The sequence below is a fragment of the Palaemon carinicauda genome, chromosome 1, assembly GCF_036898095.1.
Source record: "Palaemon carinicauda isolate YSFRI2023 chromosome 1, ASM3689809v2, whole genome shotgun sequence".
NCBI lineage: Eukaryota > Metazoa > Arthropoda > Malacostraca > Decapoda > Palaemonidae > Palaemon > Palaemon carinicauda.
The window spans coordinates 184,755,987-184,770,170 of NC_090725.1; the positions used below are offsets into that span (position 1 = coordinate 184,755,987).

At 40.0% G+C, this 14,184-nt stretch overlaps 1 protein-coding gene across 1 annotated transcript; it reads left to right on the forward strand.

The window, feature by feature from the left end:
- Positions 1–2,030: 2,030 nt before the first annotated feature.
- LOC137632737 (uncharacterized) lies at positions 2,031–13,731 on the forward strand. The gene is made up of 3 exons (XM_068364844.1): positions 2,031–2,793; positions 10,808–11,017; positions 13,619–13,731. The coding sequence occupies exons 1-3, from the start codon at positions 2,031–2,033 to the stop codon at positions 13,729–13,731; spliced, it is 1,086 nt and encodes a 361-aa protein (XP_068220945.1).
- Positions 13,732–14,184: the final 453 nt, after the last annotated feature.

Below are 14,184 nucleotides of genomic sequence, written 5' to 3' on the forward strand. Positions count from 1 at the left end.
TAATATCCAGTGATAATAATGGGTTTCCCCAAGACGGAATAACGTAGGTGAGCCTCCTTGGGTGAGACCGCCGGTCGCTTGGCCCACTCTGTGGCGTCACTGGTGCATGTCGACTGGGCAGTCCACTTCATTTACTGATCCTACTCCTGCTGCTAGAGTTCAAAGATTTTGAATAATTCAGTTATTATTATTATTATTATTATTATTATTATTATTATTATTATTATTATTATCCAAGTCACAACCCTGGTTGGGAAAGCAGAATACCACAAGCCTAAGGGCTTTAATAAGGAAAGTAGGTGCATTCTCCTGTATGGCCAGACACCCCTTATCAGAGGGTTCGACGTTTGCAAAACCCGTCGCTGACGTCATTGAGGAACAATGCAAGGAGTTGCATGAACTGGGTATTATTGAACCCAGCATTTCTCCTTGGTCTTCACCCATTGTTCCACTCCAAAAAAGGACAACAGTATACAGTTGTGTGTGGATTACCATAGATTGAATAAGGTGACTGTCTCTGATAAGTTCCCGATGAAAAAATGGCAGACTCCGTATTTGGGCTTCAAGGATTCAAATACTTTACAACCCAGCTTTCTCTACCACCTTTAGACATTGGCAGTTCAATGCCTATCGTTTGTATTGAAGAGTGCACCTTCAGTGTTTCAGAGAGAAATGCAGTATTCTCCAAGAGTTCCTGAAAGCCAAAGTGGTTGTCTACATTGATGACATCTTGATACTTGGGTCTTCTTTCGAGGAACACCTGAAACTGGTAGAACGAGTTTTGGCTACTCTCCAGAAGCACAGACTCAAGATAAAACTCGGGAAGTGTTCTTGGGTTCAAGCCGAGGTCCAGTATCTTGGTCATCTGGTTGGACGTTCTGGTATGCATAAACAGCCAAAATACATCCAGAAAGTGGAGGACTTCCCTTAACCTACCACTGTACGTGAGCTACGGGGATTCCTGGGACTGGTAAATTTCCAACGGCTTTTCCATCTTTCAGTTCTAGGATGCCAGGAATTGCTGTAGCTTTTCTTGACAGATCGGGGGTTATGATGTCGCCATCGTAATACATCTCCAGCCAACAGTTGGTCGGACAAGCACCTAAAAGAGGTGTCAAGTCCCTTAAAAATGTCTACAGTAACATGAACAAGTACGAGCTCAATACTGGCAATCCTTATTGAATTGGCTGCGTGGACTTCAAGTGCATAAAGCACTTGCTGACAACACGCTCCACATATTGGGACATAATACTCCCAAAGAGGCTCTTGGGGAGTATTGCCAAAGCTCAACCGCTTTCGGGCTCCATTAACTATCACCCCATTTGCTTTCAAGAACTGGTAATTAAGCACCACGTGCTCAGTCATAGTCCCTGAAGGCACTACATTCCCTGCAGGCAACAGTACAGTACCTAAGGTCTTAGGTCCTGTTTGCTCTAAACCCTTCAGACCTATGGTATTGGGTGCCATCTGCAGCTGGTAATCCTGCACTACACTCAAAGACAGAAGATTGACCTCAGCTCTGGACTCAATGAGAGCATCCAACGGTCCCGATGGAAACTCAGACATGGTCACTAGGACTTCCAACGGAAGTTTATCCCCATGTGCTCACAGATAGGCAAACCCTTATCTGCAAAGACTGGAGGATATAAATCCCAAGGGACCAGAAAACTGAAATGGACTGCAGAAATGGACTGTGCCTTTGTGCACTTGAAGGAACTGATCAAGGAGGATATTATGTTGTCGTACCCTGACTATTCCGCTGATGCTAAACCCTTGGAGTTGTTGTTGATGCTTTGGGTGAGGGTGCTGGTGTTTGTCTGTGCCAGGAGTCCTTGGAGCATCCCGGGCAGCGTCGGGTGATAGCGTACAACTACATGACCTTCCTTGACTGTAAGACCTGTTACTCTACTATTGAGTGTGAGCTGGCTGCTCTGCGATGAGGAGTGAAAACCTTCAGGGCCTTCCTCTATGGTCAGTTCTTTGTGATTCATTCTGATCACCGTCCCCTGATGTATCTTCATGATATGAGGATGGTGGACAGTCGCCTAACACCGACACTGGAGGTCCTGTCCGAATTTAACTTTATTGTTAACTACTGTCCAGGTGATCAGAATGCCGCAGGAGACTGGTTATCCCACTCTTCCACATTAACTGACTGTCTGCTTGCTACCAAACCCACCACTCCCAAGTTGCCTACTGGACTGGCCTTGTATAAGGAGGTTTGTGGTGGTCCAGATTCTCTCATAGAATCCTTGGAGCTAGTCATGAACTGCTGGATGGAAGGATCAGATGTCGCACCCAACTCTCAACTGCAGGGAGCCAAACTCTGGGATGCCTTAGTTCAGCAGTTTCTGAAGGACGCCGGTCGACTAGGGCTCAAACTGGACAAGACTAGCAGGAACAGGATCAAGGCAATGCGTTTTCCAGGCACAGTCTCAGCTCTGGGCTTACTCTTGGCAGTGTCTACGCTATTGAACCTGGAAATGTGGGTCTATTGGGGTCCCACTTGCCCTGTAGTCTATCGTGACCCATCTGTGACTGAGCCTCAGTGCGTGCATCTTCAGTATCTGTCTGGAGTGCTTTTTAACCCTCTGATCGAGCTCCGCAATTACGTCCCTCCAACTGACGTGATTCTGGGCCATAAGGCGGAGGTGAAATCACGTGTGCGTGAGGCTGAAGGCTTGGTCACTGATGATCAGGAAGCACCAGAGGATTATCTCGTAATACAGTACGTGACAGAAAAGCCACCTCGTCAGTCCAGTTGCATGCATGTGTCTCAACACTCGGCAGTAGGTATAGTAATATTACAGGAGACCATATTTTGTGCGCTTGTTGATACAGTGGCATAGGTTTGTCTTGTAAGTGAGTCTGTGCTGAGCCAACTTAGCATAGAGTACCAGGTACTGTCAGGATAACAGTTAGAAGGGTTGACCGGTTCCTGCACAAGCATTCTAGGCTATGTCCAGTTTGAGGTGAAGTGGTAGCTGCCAAAAACGTCAACTTTTGTTTTGTTCTTGGTAGGAATCTACTGGACGCAGCCTACCTGACACTAGATTCGCCCCGAGAACAGTTGGTGTATGACCACCCTACTGTTCTTCAGTTGTCTCTCAAGGTACTCTCAGTCTCCCCACTGCATACCAAAATATTGTTATGAAGGTGACTGACCCTGAACCTGATGGTAGAGTGTTCTCCGAGAATGCTCTTCGGTCCTCTAGTCAGGTGGCTAAAATCCAAGGAGATCATTGACAGATCCAATCTATCATCAATATGATCTAGTCTGGGGTTCCTGCATCTCGAGTTCAATGCTCTTATCTGCCCTATAGGAGATGTTGGTCTGGCCTGGAATTGCACCAGGGTTTGCTAGTGAAGTGGAACCCAGATAGCTCGGTAGTCCCGGTAGTCATCTTCAATGTCCTGATTGACCTAGTTGCCGAGACACACCTCCAGAATGCTCGCTGGGGTATTGGGAAAATGACTGCAATGCTCCGTCGAATTGTTTGCCAAAAATCTTTGTTTTGATTAGTATAATCAGGTATATGTGCCCCGCCAACCTTAAAGATAGTGACCTTTTCTACTTTTGAATTGGTTGCTATGGACCTTGTAAGTCTCCCTACAGCCAGTACTGGTTTTTTTGGGGGTGTCTGATGGTAGTCGACCATTATTCCAAATGGGTGATGGCAGTACCTATAAGGAATAAGAGCATTACGATATGCCAGGTGCTTGAAGACAGAGTTTTTCTGTTATTCCTCGTGTTCCAGTCCGGATATTGACTGATAACAGCCCTGAGTTTAGTTCCCAGGAATTTACTGAGTTGTTGGAGCGTTATAATGTTGTACATGTGAAAAAAAAAAACCTCCGTATATACCTTCTAGTAATGGTTCAGTGGAGCGGATGAACCGTACCATTGGTAAATTACTGAGGGTGATTTCTGGGGAATCTCGGAAATGGGACCAGTACTTATCCTGAACAGTTCTCAGCAACAACCATTCTCACCACACTGAGATTGGCTGTACTCCAGCTGAGAACATACTGAAGTGATAGTATTCCGTCGCTGTCAGCAGAAACGAGAGACCCATGGGCTGAAGGACATCCTTGGTACAAACCGTTTAAGCAGGGTTCTCCGTTTCTTAAGAAGGTGCACCAGTTAGGACACCTTCTGTCAAACAAGCTCATCCCTTGGTTTAAGGGGGTAGTCCGTGTTACTAAGGTACACGAGAATAAGGATACCTATGAGCTGCAGAGACTGCCTGATGATGAACTGCTAAAAGCTCACCATATCCAGTTAAAGGCCTAGTTTGAACCTCCAGTCTATCATAGGAGTCACTTTCTCTTCTATCCGAAGGGTCCTCATCCTTTAACTGAGACTCAGAGTAGTCCAGGACTTGTGGATAATAGTTCAACTTCCTCTGAAGTCTCAGAGAGTTCTGGTTCTAGTAGTGATGGTGACTCCTATGGGGTGACTGCAATAGTTGCATCATACCTTTTGTCTTGGGATTTTAATAAGTCCCAACGACAAAGGAAAAGTTACTGTCCTACAAGAACTATTACTCAGTCTAAGCCCATTCTTAAGCCAGCTAGGACATATGAGAGGAAAAGATTAGTGGATACTTGGTTATAACCCCCAGAAAATTTTGATGACACCCCTGTATTGAAGCCTGATTTTATTTGAGATCGTGTGGTTTTTCAACTGTGGGAGAACAGCCCCACTGAAATGTGTGAAACCCCGATTTTGACTCCTGAATTAATGGTTCACTCTCCTGTGCCCGAATTTCCAACACCCCAATTCTTAGCCTCCTCTTTCCAAGAGGAAGGTGTCGTTCATCCTCCAGGGAGTTGGGAATTCTGGGAAGTTTCTAGCATACCGTTGTTGGAACCAATTTTTGTTGGCTCCAAGATTGCCAGTCCAGACTGGTCAAGACCTGCAAGTTTAGGAAGCTCTGTTCCTGACTCGGCAGTGTCCATTAATTGTAATTTTGACTTTCTTGGCTTTTTTTTCCACCCGATTGTGATGACGGACTGTTGCCTGAAGATCCCACCTCTACTAGATATAGTCCACAATGGACTAGGTCAAAAGATCCAGATCCTGACCTACCTTTAGTTCAGCCTCGAGTCATGGAGTGGAGGCCTCGTCTCACTGATCAGACGAATGCTACAGAGAGGGAACTGTCCTCCATTCCTGAGTCACCTCAGAATTCAAACCCTTTCACACATTCTGATGGAAGAGTGAAGCACGGGTCGGAACTCGAGGCTGAAGTGGCGCAGTCAGGTGTATCTAACCTGAACACTACAGCACTGTTTGAGTCGTCTGCAACAGGACTTTGCCCTGAGTCATCGCCTGAATTTTCGTGATTTTTATCATCCTCTTCTGAGTCTAAGGATTCTGTCTTGGGGTCACATCAGAGAATGTCAATAACCCGCAAATACCAATTGTTATGCGAGGTTATCGATAGGTTAAAGACACTCCGTTTGTACCTGGAGAGTCGCTAGTTTAGCCTGTCTCCGGTGCCGCGAGGCCTTAATATGGCTCGCCATCATATTGCTGAATTCTGGCGCATGTCCTGAGATAGAATTTTGAGACTCAGAAGAAGAACTATAAATCTCCCACTGAATTAATCACTGAAAATTATCTTTTTTAAAGTTTTTGTATAGTACAGTAATTAATTTTCTCATTAGTCATTTGTGATTCCATCATTGGGATAGTTGAAAGGCTGTAGAACGGGATACCTTGTGTGAGTAAATCTATATTGAGTTACGGTTTGTTTATTTGTTGTATTATTTGTTATAAATTTTCCTCTACCGTGACAAAATTATATTAGATTTGGTAATTTTTTATTGTACTGTAGCTGACCGAAATCAATTATTTTCGTATTCTTTAATATTGATATTGGACTACAATGAATGTCATTTCTCTTTTTCCCTGGATAGTTTCATTAATGTGTATGCCTGTTATACTACAATGTTTCCTGTAATGATAAATGTAATTTATTATATTGTATGTTATTGGAGCATTGTTGGAAGGGATGGATGGAAATCTAATTTTCAGTTTAAATATACTGTATATCCATTGTGTTTCATAGTTTATCGTCTATTCCTATCACATTTTCTTTGATCATGAAACTGTCAAATGATGTACCTAATGCAATATGTATAATTGGATAGTGAATGAAGGGATGGATGATGAATTGAATTTCTTTTAGTTAATCATCCTACATTTCTGTTGAAGTTTTTTCTTTTGTAATGTAATGCATATTCACTTGAAATGTATGAAGTTGGTGTAGGGCGCTGTTGTGAGTCGTGAGACAATGTTGAGATGGACCAGAGATCTAGTGGGGGAAATGTGAAAAGTGATATATTTATAGGGAGGAAAAATACAAATTATTTTATTACTATATCCTGTATCTTTATATTTTTTATTAGAATGTTAGTTTTTTATATTTTGGTCGCTCAACATTGTTTCATTATATTCTGTTTTTGCAGCACGCCCTGTAGGGCTTGGAGAGGCTAACTGGAATTGCAGTCACGCAGCAGAGGTACTGCAATGAATAAGTGATGTTCTACATATGCTACTGCATTGTGATGTAATTGAACTTGAGAGCAAAAAACATAATTACGTGTATACTGCTAATATAACAATGTAAGCTTCATTGTTAGCTTCCATTAATGACTATATGAGTAAGCTTAAGGCAAATGAAACTAGAAAATAGAGCAGAAGAAACAAGAGTGAATAGTAGAGTCTAGTGATCTCCATGTCTATCCAGGAAAAAAAACCATAAAATCCTTGAGAAAACATCAATCTAAAGACTCCTAAGTATTCCTATGAAAAAGAAAAAATTATATTGAGAATACTGACTGAGAATTATTGCAAAGTCAGAGCAGCTTTAACTGTGTGTTTTATTTTATAATTATTCTTATCACTGACAGATGTTTTCCCTTCATAGTGTAATTTATTTTTTTCATATATTGACACAGATTTTCCACGGATAGTGTTCCACATACTCGTCCCCAGAAACAATTGAACATAAAGTGGCATAGAAAAGTTTCAGCGGCAGTCAAACTTTTAGCGTTGTCAATATCCTAACCCTGCCGAGTGTTTATGCAGATAATGAACCTCAGTGTTGCAGGGTTTTCCTTTAAGCTTGAAGTTTTCTCATGTCACAAGCCTGGAACTCTCTGGAAAATATACATCTTGACCGAAAAGGCTCTGTCTTGATGTTAGCAATTTGAAAATTTGTATCACAAACCAGATAGAGCTTTATCCAGAAAAAGGACTTTTTTATGTTATACCTTATTTTTGTGTGTGACTTTGCAATCAAGTGGAGGGGCCTCAAAAATATTATAATGATTATTGGTCTTGCCTCTTATCCATTTTCATGGGTGTAGAATAACCATGACATACTGTGCATCACTGATGATTGTAAGCTTTTTTTTTATATATTACAATTTTCTTTTGTCTTTTTAGTTGAAATGAGAATGTAGAATCAGGTCCGATGTGTAACCTTGTTTTATAATCCCTTTGATCTTGACGCAAGCACGTTCAAATTACCTTTGAATTTAGCCCAAATAGATACACTGTTAGGTGGGCCTTTGTTTATAATTTTATATGTAGATTAAACATTTAGAGGACTGATTCCTATGAGGCTCTGCCTGGATATATCTATGTCTCTACTTCTGGTTTATGAAGACCTGATTTCTCATACTACAGTTTTGTATATTTTTTCTCTCAGGAATGAAATAAACTTTTTTCCTTTTTCTTATAAACTGTAAGTTTTTTCTTCCCCTGCATATGTCCCCTTCTCTGCCACCAATTTAGGTTTTTTTTTATATGTGGTTTTAAAGACATTTTTCTCTCCTAAAGTCCTTAAGGTTTACTGAAACTTATTCAAATAAATCTTACCTAGAAAACATACTGCTCCTCTTATTTAGGACTCCGTTCATAGCACTACGGAGAGAGACGGGGAACGCAAGAACAAATAATAGGGGAGTAATATTCTAGCTGGGTCCTCTTTCCCAGTATAGAATCAAGGGGTGGTGCCCAGTACCCAATTCATCCTTGATTGTTTACCATTTGCACAGATTTCTGAGTATTCCACCGTTTCTTTTTGTGTAGTGAAATGTCGGCATTCAGACACTAGGCAGTCTGTGTGCTACATCTGGCCACAGTCCGCAAACCACTACAACGCAAGAAGAGACCTCCCAAGAGAGCCCGAGGGAAGAGGAACGATAGACGAATGAACAGGAAGACAAGGAAGCAATTAATTTGAAAGAAATGGAAACTCAGCGTTAGAAGTAGGACAAGTGAGTCAGAAAAGGCTGACAGGATTGCAACGGAAGGATGCAACATTAACAGAATTAATGTACCGTGTGGTGGATGAGACGGAGATGCAGCAGTTTCCCACTTGTTATTACCTCAAGGATGAGTTGCTTATGAGAGAGCATAGACCTGCTGATATCCCTGGGTATGCTGAATGGGACAAATACCGTCAGATATTGATTCCCACACCGCTGAGAAGACAGGTGATTGCCGTAGCACATGAGACGGAACACATGTAATTGTTCAGTGTCTAATTTCCTCTTGATAAGGGTAGAAGACACTCTTCAGCTATGGTAAGCAGCTCTTCCAGGAGAAGGACACTCCAAAATCAAATCAGTGTTCTCTAGTCTTGGGTAGTGCCATAGCCTCTGTACTATGGTCTTCCACTGTCTTAGGTTGGAGTTCTCTTGCTTGAGGGTACACTCGGGCACGCTTGACTATCTAATTTCTCTCTATCTTGCTTTGTTAAAGTTTTTATAGTTTATATAGGAAATATTTATTTTAATTTTGTTGCTATTCTTAAATCATTTTATTTTTCCTTTTTTTTTCCTCTCCTCACTGAGCTATTTTCCCTGTTGGGGCCCCTGGGCTTATAGCATCCTGCTTTTCCAACTAGGGTTGTGGCTTAGTAAGTAATAATAATAATAATGATAATAATAATAATAATAATAATAATAATAATAATAATAATAATAATAATAATAATAATAATAATAATAAGGAAGGCGACAGAGAAGATTATGAAACACTTTTTCTGGCCTGGCATGCATAAGCACGTTATTATTATTATTATAATTATTATTATTATTATTATTATTATTATTATTATTATTATTATTATTATTATTAGCCAAGCTACAACCCTAGTTGGAAAAGCAAGATGCTATAAGCCCAAGGGCTCCAACAGGGAAAAATAGCCCAGTGAGGAAAGGAAATAAATAAATGATGAGAATAAATTAACAATATATCACTCTAAAAACAGTAACAACGTCAAAAACAAATATGTCATATATAAACTATAAAAAAATCTCATGTCAGCCTAGTCAACATAAAAACATTTGCTCCAACTTTGAACTTTTGAAGTTCTACTGATTCAACTACCCGATCAGGAAGATCATTCCACAACTTGGTAACAGCTGGAATAAAACTTCTAGAATACTGTGTAGTATTGAGCCTCCTGATGGAGAAGGCCTGGCTATTAGAATTAACTGCCTGCTTAGTATTACAAACCGGATAGAATTGTCCGGGGAGATCTGAATGTAAAGGATGGTCCGAGTTATGAAAAATCTTATGCAACATGCATAATGAACTAATTGAACGACGGTGCCAAAGATTAATATCTAGATCAGGAAAAAGAAATTTAATAGACCGTAAGTTTCTGTCCATCAAATTAAGATGAGAATCAGCAGCTGAACACCAGACAGGAGAACAATACTCAAAACATGGTAGAATGAAAGAATTAAAACACTTCTTCAGAATAGATTGATCACCGAAAATCTTAAAAGACTTTCTCAAAAAGCCAATTTTTTGTGCAATTGAAGAAGACACAGACCTAATGTGTTTCTCAAAAGTAAATTTGCTGTCGAGAATCACACCTAAAATTTTAAAAGAGTCATACAAATTTAAAGAAACATTATCAATACTGAGATCAGGATGTTGAGGAGCCCCCGTCCTTGACCTACTTACAATCATACTTTGAGTTTTGTTAGGATTCAACTTCATACCCTATAATTTGCACCATGCACTAAGTTTAGGTAAATCTCTATTAAGGGATTCACCAACCCCAGATCTACATTCAGGGGATGGAATTGATGCAAAGAGAGTAGCGTCATCTGCATATGCAACAACCTTGTTTTCTAGGCCAAACCACATGTCATGTGTATATAGTATGAAAAGTAATGGGCCAAGAACACTACCTTGTGGAACACCGGATATCACACTCCTATACTCACTATGGTGCCCATCAACAACAACTCTTTGAGATCTATTACTTAAAAAATCAATAATAATGCTAAGAAACGACCCACCCACTCCCAACTGTTTCAGCTTGAAAACAAGGGCCTCATGATTAACACGGTCATAGGTAGCACTAAAATCAAGGCCAATCATACGAACTTCCAGACCACAATCAAGGGATTTCTGTACAGCATTGGTGATTGTAAGAAGGACATCACATGCTCCAAGGCCTTTACAAAAACCAAATTGCAAACTAGGGAGTAGATGATTACCTTCAGCAAACCTATTAAGACGTTTGCCAGAAGACGTTCAAAAACTTTAGATAATATGTGAGTTTTGGAAATTGGGCGGTAAGCCAGTTTTGCCGTGCATGTCACGTTTGTCAGATGGCTGGAAAGCCTAACGAGTACATCAAGAAATCTCCCTTGCACCTGATTGAAGCTTGAGAAGAACCCCTCTGTAAAGTAATGATCGACATTATGGGACCGTTACTGAGAACGAAGAAAGGCCATGAGTAAATGTTAACTTTGATGTGTCCAGGGACAAAATACCCAGAAGTCATACCCGTCAAGAACATCAGTGTCAAAGTAATCGCCGAGAAGTTATCAGACATTTTTACCAAGTTTGGTATTCCAGAAATCGTTCAGAGTGACCGAGGAACAAATTTCATGTCAAAATTGTTTCAGGACGTGAGGAAACTGTTGGATGTGAAACAACAATTGTCTACTGCTTATCACCCGGAAACTCAAGGTACATTAAAGAGATTTCACCAAACCCTAAAGAGTATATAATCCAAGTACTGCAACAAAGCAGGAAATGAATGTGACATCCGACTACCTTTAATGTTATTTGAGGTATGCAATGCTTATCCAGAAAGCATGGGATGTAGCGTGGATGACATGGTGTTCGGACGAGAAGTAAGAGGACCAATAAAAATGTTGGTGAAAAATGGAAAGATGGAGAGGAAAAGGATGGAGAATATGTCAAGAATTTGAGGAAAAGGATTTGCGAGATAAGAAAGTTTACCCTCGAAAAACTGAAAACAAGCCAAGGAAACATGAAGAAAAGGTTTGGTATGAAAAGTAACAACAGACAGTTTACAGTAGGACAACAGGAGATTCCCTCTCGCCAACCAGTTCCAAGGACCATTCCGGATTATGGAGTAGGTCAGTGACCTGACCTACATTATTGAAATACCAGAAAGAAGAAAAAGTTAAAGGAAGGCTATATTAACATCGAAACTAATATTGCAGCACCGGATTTCAAAAAGAGATTCCTTATCCAAGTGGATGCATCAGACAATGGGAATAGAACTGTACTATTACAAGAAGGCAAGAAAGGAATTCTTCACCCCGTCTACTTTATGTCTTCAAAGCTGAAGAAGCATCAACGAGCCTACTCGACAGTTGCAAAGGAACTACTAGCGCTAATCACAGCGATAAGGAAATTTGAAGTTTATGTAAATAGACCACAGAATAAAGAAATTACAGTTTATTCAGATCACAATCCTTTAACTTTTGTTGATAAAATGAAGAATAATAATCAAAAGTTAACTAGATGGTCATTGTGTTTGCAACCATATTGTATGATTGTAAAGCATATATCAGGTAAAGATAACATGGTTGCAGATTATTTATCTTGGGCTGAATCAGTGGCTTCAGGCCAGGAATAAATAATCTTTTTGGTGGGAACTATCTTACGAAGCTGTTCTTCATGAGAGTAGAATATTTATTCACGTAATTTATTTGTGTATTTAAGAGATGTTTAGGCAGCTCCTAAGGTGAGTTCCACTTATGTAGGATTAGGTAATGTATGTAAATTACATAAGACTTTCGTCATTCCTTTAGTTATATTTTCGTTCAGTTCTGTATATGTAAATTTACGTTATTTTAAAGAATTAATTTTTTTATTTCACAAAGTTTTGTTACGAAGTCTTATGTAAACTTGTCAAAATTTATGCTGTATGACACACACACTAGGGATAGCATCATGTGTCCACGTGATTGGAAGAGTCATGAAAATTCTAGACTAAAAATTATTCTTTTTTTTAATGTAAATTATATAGAATATATTTATTTTTGTAAAGAGTGTATTATTCCAATCATCATTATTTGGAACCAGATTCTGCTCGTATCGTGTTAAGAATCACAATACATCTTAATAACTCCTAAGAATAATTACCTAGTTTTGATTTGAGTACGTAAGAGACCTTTGGATATTAGTGTTCTATATATTGCTGTCTGAGAGTTATTTAACTGTCTCTGAATTCGTGAATTAATGTTTTAAAGTGGAACAGTTTTAATTTAAAAGTCAACAAGGGAGTTTTGAATTTGAGAGGTTGATTAACTTGCCAGTCGTAGTATAAATAATATTATATGTTCGGTTCCCAGACACGAGCCATAGTATAATATATTTTGGATGCTCAGACCAGCGATCCATCCTCATATAATATATTTTGGTGCCCAGACCCTTGGGATCGAGCGATTCTGTTTTAAATATTGGTGATAACAGGGCCGAGTTTTGATTAAGGATTTTTTTTAATATTTTTTTGAGTATTGTTAGTATATTATTCTTTAGAGAGGCATTAATTAGTGTTAAATTACAAGATGGCACAGTTTAACATCCAAAAGTTTTTAAATAACCCAAGTGTTCATGAATTGTCAGAAGCTAATGTAACTAAGGCTTAGCGGCTCTATCTTAATGGCATGTGGTGGCCATGCATCGAGTGGGAGGATTAATGCCCAAATAAAGTGTTTAGTATTAGAAGCGTTGATAAACTCAGGAAAGTTGTCGGAAGAGAATATTGGGGCAGCAAGTGAACTCTTGGAGGAAGCCGAGGAAGAAGTTTTAACGAAGCAAAAGATCAGTTGACCCACAAACTGAAGGCATGAAAGCAGAAAGGGATGTAGAGGCTGAGATTTGAAGAATTGCAGCTGAGGAGAATTTGATCAAATTGAAGATGATGGTAGGATAGAAAGAAGAAGCATGACGTGCGAGGGAAATGAAAGCAAGACAAGAAGAAGGTGAATAAGAAGAAGCCCGAGAGATTGCAAGACATGCAACGTTGATGGAAGCAATGGAAATTGCAAGACAAGAAGAAAAAGAGAGAACACAGGAAGAAAAAGAGAGAAGAAAGGAAGAAAAATAGATGGAAGAAGTGAGGTATGCGCGGGAGTTGGCACTACTAAACGCCCGTGCCCAGAAAAAGGTGGCCCCTGCTAAGCACGATGCAGTGTTTAATGTCTTGGAAGCCCAGAGGTTAATTCTAAGGTTCACAGAAGAATCTCCAGATGAGTTCTTCGATCATTTCGAAACGGTCGCAGCTACAATAAATGGTCTGTGTTATTGCAGAGTGTGCTCTTTGGGAAGGGCCGCAGTGCTTACTTATCCTTACCTCAGGACCAGAGGATGGAGTATCAAAAAGTGAGGAGGAGTGTGCAGCAAGTGTATCAGATGATCTCTGAATACCATAATGAAAGGTTCCGAAGTTTGAGAAAGAACGAGAAAATGACTTTCCTGTATTACACTCATAAGGTACGACGATGTTTTAAGAGATGGACAGAGGCTGCTAATGTAAAGAAGATGGCTCATTTAGAAGAATTGATAATACTTGAGCAGTATCTACAAGGAATTCATGAACACATTCGAACGTACTTGAGAGAGAGCTGAAGAAACCATATAAAGCTGCTTTGTTGAGTGAAGATTATGATATTATCAGTTGTAAACCCTCCTCTGGCACGAAGTTTCAACCGTCGTTCCGACCAAGTGTCAAGTATTCGCCGAACCATGGAAACCAGTTCGGAAATAACTACGGGAACAATTTCAACAGATACAACGGAATTAGCCCTGGTACTGTCCCTAAGCAGAATGCGATAGACCATAGCAAGAAATGTTGAATCTTCCTCCTTCAAGTATCA